The sequence below is a fragment of the Thamnophis elegans genome, chromosome 14 (genome assembly GCF_009769535.1).
Source record: "Thamnophis elegans isolate rThaEle1 chromosome 14, rThaEle1.pri, whole genome shotgun sequence".
In the NCBI taxonomy this organism is placed as follows: domain Eukaryota; kingdom Metazoa; phylum Chordata; class Lepidosauria; order Squamata; family Colubridae; genus Thamnophis; species Thamnophis elegans.
This window is the reverse complement of record NC_045554.1, coordinates 43,732,378-43,746,139: the sequence shown is the minus strand read 5'-3', so window position 1 is coordinate 43,746,139 and position 13,762 is coordinate 43,732,378. Positions and strand designations below refer to the sequence as shown.

General features: G+C 44.1%; 1 protein-coding gene across 1 annotated transcript in view; it reads left to right on the top strand.

Annotated features, from left to right (window-relative positions):
- The first annotated feature begins 6,065 nt into the window (after positions 1-6,065).
- The window catches only part of TOX3 (TOX high mobility group box family member 3), a 74,632-nt gene continuing 66,935 nt past the window's right edge, over positions 6,066-13,762 (top strand). The window contains exon 1 of the mRNA XM_032231143.1: positions 6,066-6,624. Coding sequence (XP_032087034.1) covers positions 6,523-6,624 — 102 coding nt within the window. The 5' untranslated portion in view covers positions 6,066-6,522. The remainder of the gene's footprint in view (positions 6,625-13,762) is intronic.

Genomic DNA, 13,762 nt, shown 5'->3' with positions numbered 1-13,762 from the left:
CCCCCTCCTTTCCTGAGGTTATAAGGTCGAGCTTTGCTGGATTAATTTTGCACAGTCCCTTTGTTGCAAACAACAAACAAGGTCATTTATTTTCATTTCCTTGTCCCTAATTGCATGGATCTCCTTTGGAGTATGAATTCACGAAACAGGTGGTGAAATGCTGAGAGAGGGGGGGGGGGCAGCGAAGGGAAGTTTTTGAAACAGTTCCAGAAAACAGGGGTGGATAAGCCCCATTCCAGTCCGACACAATGGATGAGTTACAGGTTTAAGTCTTAAGCACAAAATACATCTGCTTTGAAAACAAAAAAAGACCCCCCCCACGTTATGTGGTTTACGCAAGTTGCTGAAGGTGTTTTCATTGGTGGGTTTCAGAGGTGGGTTCCTACCAGTTCGCACCAGTTCGGTAGAACCGGTTCGTCAAATCTAGGGAACGGGTTAGAAGAGGTTCCACCAGTGGACCCGGAAAGCAGGCTACACCTACAGAAGAGGTTCCAAAAATTTTTTGAAACCCACCACTGACACGCACACACACATACACACACACACACACACACACACACAGGTTGACTCAGCCTTCCATCCTTCCAAGGTGGGTGAAATGAGGACCCAGACTGTGGGGGCGATATGCGGACTCTGTAAACCGCTTAGAGAGGGCTGAAAGCCCTATGAAGCGGTATATAAGTCTAACTGCTATTGCTATCCTTTGTCTCCGCACTTTTACACCTGACTGGAAGCAGCTGGGTGGAGACGCCAGCGTGGAAGAAGACGATTGGACCATGTGATGCATTTGTGGGTGTGGGGACAAGATCGTGAACTTTTAACTGGGTGGCATTCTGATGTCATTTCCAGTATTGGGATTAACACAGATGTGCCTAAGATGTCTGTCTTATTAAATTGGAACAAAAAGGATCGTTTTGCCTTGGACTCTGATTTAATTCTGCATGATACTTGGAACGCTGACAAAGGGGGGTCTTTGGAGCTTGGTTTTTTTTCTTGCAGACGTTTCATTACCCAAACTAAGTAACCTCATCAGTCCTAGTGCATCGATACTTCTAAGCTTTCTAGTTCAAGAACACAGCTGGTTTTCTGGGGGAAGAGTACTTGGAGCAGAGAAGCAGGAACTGCCAACTTCCTCTTTTTAAAAAGTCCAAAGGTCCAAACCATACGTCTCTTTTTCCTATCTGAGCACACCAGTGAACTGCGGACTAGTTCTTTGCCAGTGGGAAGGGCAGTTGGCATTTGTCCCAAAGGGTCAAAATCTCAAAGGTTTGAGTGTGCTCTTATCATCCACCCCTTGCCTTTTTTATATATGCACATAACAACATGCAGTCTGTATAGTGTTATCGTAACGATCCTGCCTGTTCTGTCAAATACCCGATTTTCTTCTCTACTTTTAAAGTTTGCTTAATTTAGGATCTCAACCAACCAACTGGGTGTTCTTAACGTTCAGATCCAAACTGTTGGAAAACTTGATGCAGGAAATAATTGAGGCTGCATAAAAATTTACTCGTAAGAATAGAATCAGAATAACTCATTGAGTTACCGTGGTGTGCTAACCTTTATTCAAACATACCTTACTGAAAACTGCTTGCTATATGTTAGTGTAACGTTCCCGGCGGGGCTCGAGGTTCCTCATGGAAATAAATACCCAATTGGAGCCATAAGGAGACTTTAAGAGAGCCCTTCTCAGGGTAAATGGGACAATTCTTATAGATGTAAGCCAATAGAGAGAGGAAATGTTTTTTCGGGGAAATGGGAAGCAGGCAATCTGCCACTTGAGAGATTGCAATGGAGAATTTGGAGAGATCCCGAAGCTCCTGCAGGTGTGCAGTCTGAGCCTTCAAGAAGCCCGAGCCCATACTCACGATTTGGGAGGGTTCTCCGTTCGCTGACCGCCGGCCCTGGTTGCGAGACTTTGCCCAGTCGGGGATGAGTGAAAGGCTGGTGACACAGGAAATCACATCACGTCGGGGTCACCAAATGTAACGTTCCCGTGGTTCGTCCATGAGGCCAATGTTGAGAAAAGACAAGACACAACCTTTCTCGGGATGGAGCGACAACCCAGATTGGGGGTCTGAGAGCCCCTTTTATTGAGATAGGACAAAGGCAGGAGGAGCAATAGCATGTGAGTAAAAACAGCAATTTCTAATCTACTGCTCAGTCTATATATGGTCAAATCCTGGACGTCAATGGTAGGGCACATCTCAGAATGTTGTGTTATGCACTATCAGGATGTTATGGAGTTTTAGGGGTTTGTTTTCTCCTGTGTGGTTCAGGTGGCTCTGCAACTATATTACATGTTAGTTTCACTAAGGGCAAAGAGAGGAAAGTTAAAAAAAATGGCTTAAAAGATAAAACGACAGAATCTGGTGTCCTACTTTTAAACAGAACTCTACCATCTACACATGTAGCTCCTAATCCCTCTTATGCTTCTGCAATTCCCCCACAGTTTGCACTCCTCTGTCTCATGTCCCATGTCTAATTTAGGCCTCAAGTGTTTTTTTCTTAAATATCTTTGAAGGAAAAGATTTTGAAGTGGTCTGCTGTGGATGTTTCAAATCCTATTTGGATGCTAGAAAGAAAGAATTGTACAGTCCCCTCTAAACTGAGGCAACCAGACATTAGTATGAATATGAATCAATAAAACTCATTACAAGTGGTGGAATAATGTCAATTTATTTATTTCAAGAAAATGGAACATCCTGGAACATTTTGCAAATAATGATGCTAGCGATGGAAATATAGTGGTGGAAGTTTGATTAAATCCCAGGTCAGATGCAGATTTTGCATTTGAATATATGTATGTATGTATGTATGTATGTATGTATGTATGTATGTATGTATGTATGTATATATATATATCTCAGTGGTAGGCAGATGTGTTAACCACTAAGCCACAAGGTTCTCCTCCTGTTATCAACTGAGCCAGGGAAATAGGTATGTAATTAGGTGTCACAACCCCTGGTATGCCCAAATATGGGAGGAAGCTCACTGCTTCTATTCTCTGTCTATCGGCTCGTCACAAGAGACCATTCAGGCAGAAACCCAATATTTTTACTGTTGCAGGAGAACCTACAGGAGGAGAACCTTGTGGCTTAGTGGTTAACACATCTGCCTAATATGTAATACAGCCCAGGTTCGAATCCCAGTAAGGGTATGGCTAGCTGATGAAAGCTAAATAGCTTGAAATAGATCTATACTAGTCTCCCTTTATTTATTTATCAGCACAAATACAACACAAATGTAACAAAGGGAACAGTAAAAATATTGGGTATCTGCCTGGATGGTTTCTTGTGACATATATGTGTGTGTGTGTGTGCGCGTGCGCACGCGTGCATGCATGCATGCATACTGGGTGTGTCTCAGCCTTTGGAAAGAGGCCATGGCAAACTACTTCTGAAAATGTTGGCAAAATTGCAACAACTTTTTCAACCGAGAACTGTTTTAGTCACAAAACACAGTCAGCTTTTCTACTGTAGGAATTCGGAGATGATCAGGACCATCATGATGTTGTAACTCTTAAACACACTTTTGGGGTGCGTTTTTTTTTTTAAAATAATATCATTTATCTGTGGCAACCTCTCATCCTACCTATAAACCTGTCTTGTGGTGGTTTAAAATCCCTGTGCCAACCCAGGGCATTTTGTTACTTTATGTGTCACTCACTGCACGAAGTGAACCTCAGTGTTAATTTAGATATCAAATTACACAGGTGATGCCTGTCTGAATGTGCCAGCTGGTTCTCTTCAAAACAATGTTCTGTTTCATACACGCAGCCACAATAGGAACTGTGCAGACATTATGGAAAAAACTTTCAACGTAACACCTTGCCTCCCAGAGTTTGTGGGTGCTCCATCATTGGAACAGACTGGACAACCATTTGTCCCTTCCAGCCTTATGATTCTGTATTTCCGATTTATAATCCAAGGATGCACTTAATTTATCTCTTCTCCTGGGCTCATGTCCCTTTCATCTCAAAGTGGAGAGGATTGGATGAATGGACGGTTTTTAAGGCCAGAAACTGATCCTCATATGCAAAGCCACACCTGTGCTCAGGACTATGTCTCCAAAAATAACTCCCCATTGCATGCAAATCCCGTGAAATCAGTCACAGGGTTGTGAAGGGAATCTGGCTTCCCCATTGACTTTGCTTGTCAGGAGGTCGCAAAAGAGAACCATGTGACTCCGGGACACTGTAACCGTCATAAATACGAGCATCTGAATTTTGATTACGTGAGCATGGAGATGCCGCAATGGCCGTGTGAAAAAGTTTTAAGTCACTTTTCGGGTGCTGTTGTCACTTCAGTCACTAAATGAACAGTTGTTAAGTTGAGGACTACCTATATTTATGATGCTTGGAGCCTTTTGGTGTCACATGATCACCAACTGCAATCTTAATTCTTCTCATCCTTCCTATTACCTATCTCCTCCCACTTATGACTATAACTGTGTTGCTTGCATTTTTACCATTTATATTGTTCCAAATGCCATCACTCTGCTAAACAAATAATTCCCTCAGCACTGTCAAACTATTCACTAAGGCTGCATTGCTATCACTATTAGTCTTCTCATCGTTCCTATCACCCATCTCCTCCCACTTATGACTGCAGGACTGTAACTTCGTTGCTTGTATCCTTACGATTTATATTGATATTCATTGTTTCCTGATTGCTTATTTGAACCCTGTGACTATCATTAAGTGCTGTGCCTTATGATTCTTGACGAATGTATCTTGTCTTTTAATGTACACTGAGAGCATCTGCACCAAAGACAAATTCCTTGTGTGTCCAATCACACTTGGCCAATAAAGAATTCTGTTCTATTCTCTTTCTATTCCATTCTTCATTCCATTATTCTACTCTATTCTTGATTCTCTATTCTATTCCATTCTTCATTCTATTATTCAATTCTATTCTTGATTCTCTATTCTATTCTACATTCCATTATTCTAATATATTCTATTCTTGATTCTCTATTCTACATTCCATTATTCTATTCTATTCTTCATTACATTATTCTATTCTAATCTATTCTTCTCTATTCTACATTCCATTATTCTATTCTTCATTCCATTATTCTATTCTATATTCCCTATTCCACATTCTATTATTCTAATCTATTCTATTCTTCTCTATTCTACATTCCATTATTCTATTCTATTCTTCATTCCATTATTCTATTCTATATTCCCTATTCTACATTCTATTATTCTATTCTTCTCTATTCTACATTCCATTATTCTATTCTATATTCCCTATTCTTCATTCCATTATTCTATTCTATTCTTCTCTATTCTACATTCCATTATTCTATTCTATTCTTCATTCTATTATTCTATTCTTCATTCCATTATTCTATTCTATTCTAATCTATTCTTCATTCCATTATTCTATTCTATTCTGTTGTATTCTTGATTCTCCATTCTATATTCCATTATTCCATTCCATTCCATTCTATTCTATCCTATCCTATCCTACCCTATCAGCCAAGTTAATGGAAGTTAAGGGCTGTGATGATCCGAAGAATTTGCCTGGAAGGTGGGGAATGATTTCCCTGGGTTTCCCCACCATCCAATCAGAGCTGAAGCAGCTTCTTGGGATGAGAAGCGAGACGCCTTCAAAGAAAAACCAGAAAGTCCAATTGCCCCTTCCAAAAAAACAAAAAAAAAAAGGATCTTTGGGACTTCTGGGTCCCTTTGAGGAAAGGAAGCTTCGACTCTACACAGAGTCCCAAGGGGGGGGGGGGCTGCGCGCGCACCCTGCTCTTCTCGCTCGCTCTCCCCCCCCCCCGGGCGTCCCACCCAGAGCTGATTTCTGGGTGGGGGGGGGGAGCGGTGGAGTAGACGGAAGAGCCGCTGTTGCCGTAGCTGCCGCTCTTCCCTCGGGCTCAGCGCCGGGCTCCTGGCTCCTTTGTGCGGCGCACCTGGGAGGCGAGCCGGCTCCTTTGGAAAGCGGGTGGGTGGAGCCGAGGAGAAGGGAAGGGCCGGGCGAGCGGAGGGGGAGTGAGGACGCGCGCGCTCTGCCCCCACCCCTTTCAGCCGCGGCGACAGCGGCCGCCGCCCCCTCCCTCCCTCCTCCTCCGTCTCGGTGGCTCCCCCTCCCTAGAGCGTCCCTCACCTGTCCCTTCCGGCTCACCTGCCGCTCTGCCCCTCCCTTTCTCTATCATCCCGCCTCCCTCGCTCCCTCCCACCCTCCCCGCAGAGCCCGGCAACTTGGTTGCCTGCTAGGAGCGCGGCTTTCTTTCTCTCTGCGTCCGTGTGCTGCGCCCGCCCGCGCCGTGTTTTTGTGGGTGTGCTGGGGAAGGAGGAGGAGGAGGAGGAAAAAGGGGGGGGGAGCCCTTTGGAAGGTGGATCTAGTCCAAGCTTCTCCAGAACTTCGCCCCTTTGGACCAAGCAGATCTCCGACGCTTCCTCTCTCGCCCCCCTCCAGCCCCCCCGCAGCCACACACGCCCCCCCCTCTGGCGACCCCCCCCCTGCACCCCTCGCCCCGCCCTGCTGCACCCCAAGATCTCAGCCCCGCGAAATGGATGTAAGGTTTTATCCCGCTGCCTCGGGGAACTCCCTTCCCGGAGACCCCTCCAGCCTGGACTTTACCCAGTGTTTGGGTTACTACAGCTACAACAAGGTGAGTGTTTTTTCCCCCCCTTCTTCTTCCTCTTTTTCTTTCCCCCCTTTCTTTTTCTCTTTCTCTCCTTTCCTCTCTCCCTCTTCTCTCACTCCCTTTTTCACTCCCTGCCTCCCTCTTTCTCTCCCTCCTCCCTCTTTCGCTCTTCTTTTCTCTTTCCCTCCTTTCCTCTTTCCTCTTCTCTCTCTCCTCTCTCTCCCCTTTTCCCTCCTTCCTTCTCCCCTCCTCCCTCTTTCGCTCTTCTCTTTCTCTTTCCCTCCTTTCCTCTTTCCTCTTTTCTCTCCCCTTTGCCTTCCGTCTCTTCTCCCACTCCCTCCCTCCCTCTCACCTCTCTCCTTCCTTTCCTCCTCTCTCTCTCTCTCTTCTCTCCCTCCTTCCTTCTCCCCTCCTCCCTTTCACTCTTCTCTTTCTCTTTCCCTCCTTTCCTCTTTTCTCTCCCCTTTGCCTTCCCTCTCTTCTCCCCCTCCCTCCCTCTCACCTCTCTCCTTCCTTTCCTCCTCTCTCCCTCTCTCTTCTCTCCCTCCTTCCTTCTCCCCTCCTCCCTCTTTCACTCTTCTTTCTCTTCCCCTCCTTTCCTCTTTTCTCTCTTCTCTCCCTTTTTCACTCTCTCTTCTCTCCCTCCCTCTTCCTCTCCTTCCCTCTTCTCTCTCTTTCCTTCCTTTCCTCTCCTCTCTCCCTCTTTAACCCCTGTTCTCTCTCTCCTTTTTTCACTCCCTCCTTCTCTTCTCCTTCTCCCTTCTCTTCTCTCCCTCCCTCCCTCGTTCTTTCCTGTCTCCCCCTCACTCTCCCCCTCTCCTTTCTCTCTCTATTTCTCTATCTCTCTATTTCTTTCTCTCACTGCCCCCCCCCCCCCTTTTAATCTTTTGTTCCAGGGGATGCTCAACTGTGTTACAGTTTTTTTGGATTTGCATTGGACATTGTTGTGGTTTTGGTCGTAGTTTGGTTTGGTTTCTAGAGGGGTGGCAGCTCTGGTTGGGTTAGGGGAGGCAGGAGAAAGGGAGGGGGCTCAATCTTACAACTTGTACTAATGCGCCGGTTTTTCAAACTTGGTTTTTTTCCCCCCCTTCTTCTTAAAATCGAACTTTCCCAAGTTTCTTTTTGCCTCGCCAGAACTTTCCCTTTCCCATCCTTTCTCAAGTTATTTGCAAATCATCCTTGGTGGTGGTAGTGTTTGCCTGTTGTTTTCCATTTCCCCCCCTTTCCCTTTGCAAGTACAATCCCTAGTAACTTCCTCCCAGCTCGGGTGGAAAGAAGGCAGAGTTTTGCCTTTGGCACTTCGTTGTATTTAAGTACAATGACAATAAAGATTATACTTTTACTTACAAAGTGGACTCTTTGCAGGATATGGTAGTTTTCATTGGTTGTAGGGGACCTGCTAATGAAGAAAAATACCCCCAGGGCATGGGGTTTCCAAATTTTTTAAAAAGTGCATTTTGAAAGATGTGTTTTTCTGTCTTAAACAGTTAAAATAAACAGTTTTGCTGGTTCTGTTTTGGCTGCAGGAATTTGGAGGCAGCGGCTGAATAGGTTTCCTTTTCATTTGGTGGTTCGGCTTGTAGGGAGATCTGACTTACTTGTGAGTGTTTTAAGACTTGAGTATTTAGATTGCATTACAGTTGTACGGATTACTAGTGGTTGTGTGTGTTTGCCGCCTGCCATTTCTCTGTCCCTGTCCTCACCATCGTCCCACTCCTCTTCCACATTCCTCCACATTTCTTCCTGGTTCAGGATGTCAAAGCAAGGATTTGATTCTCCCAACCGAGCCGTGTTTTATGGTGGGGAAACTGGATGGGAGCCTCATGAGTCTTGCATCTTAAAATAAAGCCACGCCAGCAAGGAACTCTGGGCCACCCCAACTCAGAAGGTGGTGGCGACCACATCCTTTCAGCTCCTGTCTCCCATCAAGATTCCCTTTTTAATGGGTCTCGTTGAGCCAGCTGGAAAGGTTGTAGTTCGGTGTCTTATTGATATCTCCTTTTCTTGTCAAGCGATTACAGATGACAGAATAACATGTAATAGCCAGAAGGGACGGATATTCCCTGCGGCTAAATGCATTACACACAAAAAAAATACCTTTCAACCGTATCTGGTTTGTTTTCACCGGGCTGCCAGACAAGGAAAGGGAAAATTTCAAAACTTAAAAAAGAGGTACGCGCGGTGACTCATGTTACTCCGTTAAAGGACTTGGCTATTTGCACTATATGCTTGTGTCAATACTATGCCAAGTTATTAGCGCTGGGCCTTCGTCCCTGTGTTATAAAGAGGCCTTTCACAAGTGACCTCCTCGCCTTTGGCTCTGTTTGTGCAACCTCGATATGTTTGTGTGTGTGTGTGTGTTTGTGTGCGCTCTCTCTCCTATGAGATGCTTGCCTTAAGATATTGAGAAATTCCAGTGCCTTCCAAGGACTTCACCCATATCTGGGTTTATTGTTAGTGTTAGTGATAAAAGTTTGGTGACATGGAAAGCCAGCAGGGAAGAAAAAGAATATTTTTTCTTTTAAAAAAAGAAATGTTGGGGAGTGTTATTAGAAGTTTCTGGTTGGACCCATTTAATCCTGAGTGGATGGATGTCAGCAAAGTGAAATTTCTTTTTCATTAAGACGTCTCTTAATTTCAGATAATGCCTGGTGGGAAGAAATATCTTCAGTGGCTTTCCTGGGGAGGGAATGGCTTGAGAATTATATAAATTAAAGCTGACAGCTTATTTCAAATATTTGCAATACAATAGCAGAGTTGGAAGGGACCTTGGAGGTCTTCTAGTCCAACCCCCTGCCTAGGCAGGAAACCCTATGCCGTTCCAGACAAACACTGTGTTTAATAAATGCAGTGTAACCAAATGCAGTGTGTGTATGTGTGTTGTGTGTATGTGTATGCGTGCGCACGGGCCTTTTCAGCAGGCGATATTGGAACGGCTTTTGGACAAAGCCTGATGTGTATATATTCTCCTTGGCAGATGCAACATGGAAAAATATCCAAGCCCGCTGCTGTGTTGATGATATGGAAAGAAAGGAGGGACATTGTTACAAATTAGAGGTTTTGTTTTTTTTAAAAAAGGATTTTTTTTTAATAAGCTCTAAACAACCTTACACTGCCGTTCGGTGGTCAGCAAATGTATAATGCTGCAAATTTAGTTGAGCCTGAATTCTCTCTGCTGTTCGCATTAATTCAAGAACCTGAATTAATGAATCTGTGATGCATTACTTTTTTTTAAAAAAAAAAGAATAATAATTTATGGTTTGCATTTTGTCTGGATGCCTCTTACAGGTAAAGAATCAAATAACACTGCAGGTTTTGTTGTTGTTTTTATTTGCAACTTTAATATCTCTACAGTTTTTAATTTCAGATATTTGTGGAGAAGAACCAGTTGTAATCACATTTGAAATAAATCCTGTACAGGCTTATTTCTAGAAGGAAGGTAGAGGGCAGCTGAGGGATGTTGTTTCCTAGAATATCCATCTCCCATCTGATCGGCTAAAAACTGTTAACTCGTATACACTTTTTTGGTTTTTTTGCCTCTGCTTAATGAAGAATATAAGTTAGGCTGGGCTTCTATAAAAGGACGAAGGGGACTGTGGAAATGGACAGGATGTAAGAACTTATTTCCAGATATTGGATTATCCTTGCAGCTAGAACTAGTCCAGTCACCTCCGGGACTTCCTGTAGGGTAAAATGCCCGAAGACTGCGGTTATAGATTTTTAAACTTTATTTATGCAGTTTTAAACCATTGTTAGCAAAAGATTGTTTTAGACAGTTATAGTTTCATTCAAACTGCTTCTGATGATTGGCCATCTAAAATTGTGTGTGTCTGTGTGTGTGTCTGTCTGTCTATCATCTATCTATCTATCTATCTATCTATCTATCTATCTATCTATCTATCTATCTATCTACCTACCTACCTACCTACCTACCTACCTACCTACCTACCTACCTACCTACCTACCTATCTTCTATCTATCTATCTATCTATCTATCTATCTATCTATCATCTATCTATCTATCTATCTATCTATCTATCTTATCTATCTATCTATCATCAATCAATCAACATCTGTCTATCTAATCTTTACATACAGGCTGTAAACTCAAACTCACCAATACTTAGCAATAATAGGTAGGCAGTGTGAATTTGTCAGTGATTTTCTTGAGTTAGTGACTAATGCCTATATGAATGTGTGTTATGTGGTGTATAAATTGGCCAGCATGGATTGGCGATGTTTTCTTATAATACAGTGATCTGTAATGCATAACACATAATTGGTGTAACATGAGTCATTATTGCTCACAGAACATAGCACTTAGTCAATCCAGAATATCATTTCAGTGAGTTTGTATGGAGTGAATGGTTAGAGGCTATATAATTGCCTCTTTGATCCTAAGCAATAGAGTTGCACCAAGTCACGATTTTGAGCAAGGTATCATGGCACGATTGAGGGATAATGCTAAATTCACTGTTTGCAAAACATTGTAGCTGGATTTCTGGCAACCCAAGTAACAAAGGTGTTGTAGGCGAAATCTTAATCCCAGCCCCATTGTGACTTAGTGCGGTGTGTAAAACAGGACAATCTTTTTTTATACAAAATAATAATAGCTTCCGTTGCAAAACAGTCAGGAGTCAGGATACTGTTCAAAAGTACTTACAAGTTTATTTCATGCGACCTATGCACAAGAATCTGATCTACTAATGGTCAAGATGAATTGGCACTAGTCTCTTACACTGTGTGTGTGTGTGTGTGTGTAGACTCCAAACTGATGATGCATTTGACTCCACTCTTCGGCTCAGGCTGGTCATCTCCTACACAAACAAGATGATAATCAGAATAGAGCTGGAAGGAACCTTGGAGGTCTTCTAGTCCAGCCCCCTGCTCAAGCAGGAGACCTATACCATTTCAGACAGGCGGCTATCGAGTCTCTTCTTAAAAACCTCCAGTGAACCTACAACTTCTGATGGCAAGCTGTTTCACTGGTTAATTGTCCTCCCTGTTAGAACATTTCTTCTTAATTCCATGTTGCTTCTCTCCTTGATGAGTTTCCATCCATTGTCTTGACTTCTCGTGCTTTGGATAAATAAGTTGACCCCCTCTTCTTTGTGATAGCCCCTCGAGTACTAGAATACTGCTAACCTGTTCCTCCCTAGTCCTTCCTTTTCTCTAGACAAGACATGCACAAATCCTGCAACCATTCTTCATAGGTTTTTAATCTCCAGGCCTTTCATCACCTTAGTTGCTCTTCTCTACACTTTTTCCAAAATCTCGATGTCTTTTTGGTAACCTGGTGACCAAAATTAGCAATAGCAATAGCAGTTAGACTTATATACCGCTTCATAGGGCTTTCAGCCCTCTCTAAGCGGTTTGCAGAGTCAGCATATCGCCCCCAACAACAATCCGGGTCCTCATTTTACCCACCTTGGAAGGATGGAAGGCTGAGTCAACCTTGAGCCGGTGAGATTTGAACCGCCGAACTGCACCTTAGCAGTCAGCTGAAGTGGCTGCAGTACTGCACTCTAACCACTGCGCCACCTCGGCTCATACAGTATTGGATGCCGTGTTCCAGGTGTGGCCTTACTAAGGCTTTATAAAGCGGCACGTGATTTTGATTCTAAGCCTCGGTTTATACAAGTAAGGATCGTATTAGCTTTTTTGGCTGCTGCCTGCTTTATGACACTATAGTCCATGGTATGAATCCATCATAGTGGGTAGATCATAGTTTCCAGAATCACCTTGACTTACAACTATTTTAGTGACTGTTCAGAGTTACAGAAGTGATTTTAACAGTCCTTTCACTTAACAACAGTCCCTGGAGACATGTGATTAAAATTCAGACATTTGAAAACCAGCATGGATTCCAGGGACGTGGTGGCTCAGTGACTAAGACGCTGAGCTTGACGATCAGAAGGGCAGCAGTTCGGCGGTTCGAATCCGTAGCGCCGCGTAACGGAGTGAGCTCCCGTTACTTGTCCCAGCTTCTGCCAACCTAGCAGTTCGAAAGCATGTAAAAAATGCAAGTAGAAAAACAGGAACCACCTTTAGTGGGAAGGGAACAGCGTTCCGTGCACCTTTGGTGTTCAGCCGTGCCGGCCACATGACCACGGAGACGTCTTGGGACAAGCTGGCTCTTCGGCTTTGAAACAGAGATGAGTACTGCTCCCTAGAGTGGGGAACAACTAGTACATATGTGCGAGGGGAACTTTTTACCTTTTACCTTTATGTATTTATTATCACCTCTCACCTCTCTCCAGGCCTTCCGGAAAGCCGTCAAAACCTGGCTGTGCCGGCAGGCCTGGGGTTGATGAGTTCCCCTCCCCTCTCGACTTGTATGGCTGTATGACTCTTGTGTATTTTAATTACATGTATTGTGTTTGTATCCCCTTTTCCCCTTTTGAGTTGTTCGCCGCCCTGAGTCCCTCCCGGAGAAGGGCGACATACAAATAAACTAAATCAAATCAAATCAAATCATGGTTGAAGTATCCCGAGATCATGTGACCTCCATGTGCAGCCTTCCCAATCCAACTTCTGGCAAGTCAATGGGCAAAGCCGGATTTGCTTAACGGCTGCAGTGATTGGTTTAACTGTTGCGAAAAGGTTGCAAAAGCGGGCGGAACTCTCTTAGCGACTGCCTTGCTTAGCAGCAGGAACTCTGGTGCCCTTTGTGGTCGTAAATGGAGGACTACCAATAAGCGAACAAAGCTGGAGGATAAGACAATAGCAATAGCAGTTAGACTTATATACCGCTTCATAGGGCTTTCAGCCCTCTCTAAGCGGTTTACAGAGTCAGCATATTGCCCCCAACAACAATCTGGGTCCTCATTTTACCCACCTCGGAAGGATGGAAGGCTGAGTCAACCCTGAGCCGGTGAGATTTGAACCGCCGAACTGCAGAACTGCAGTCAGCTGAAGTAGCCTGTAGTGCTGCATTTAACCACTGCGCCACCTCGGCTCTTTCCCAAGACATTCAGTTGGGAAGCAGATGGGGTTTAACTATGTGATTGTTCCTTTTTTGGGGGGGGCGCTTCGTTTTTGTGACTGTGCGTGCAGCTGTATTGCCACGTGAAAGCTTGCCTGCGACACGAGCTAAATTGTATGCTGGGGCATGTTTCATCTATGAATAGACCTGCTTCGGAGAAGGGGGAAAAAGTAATAT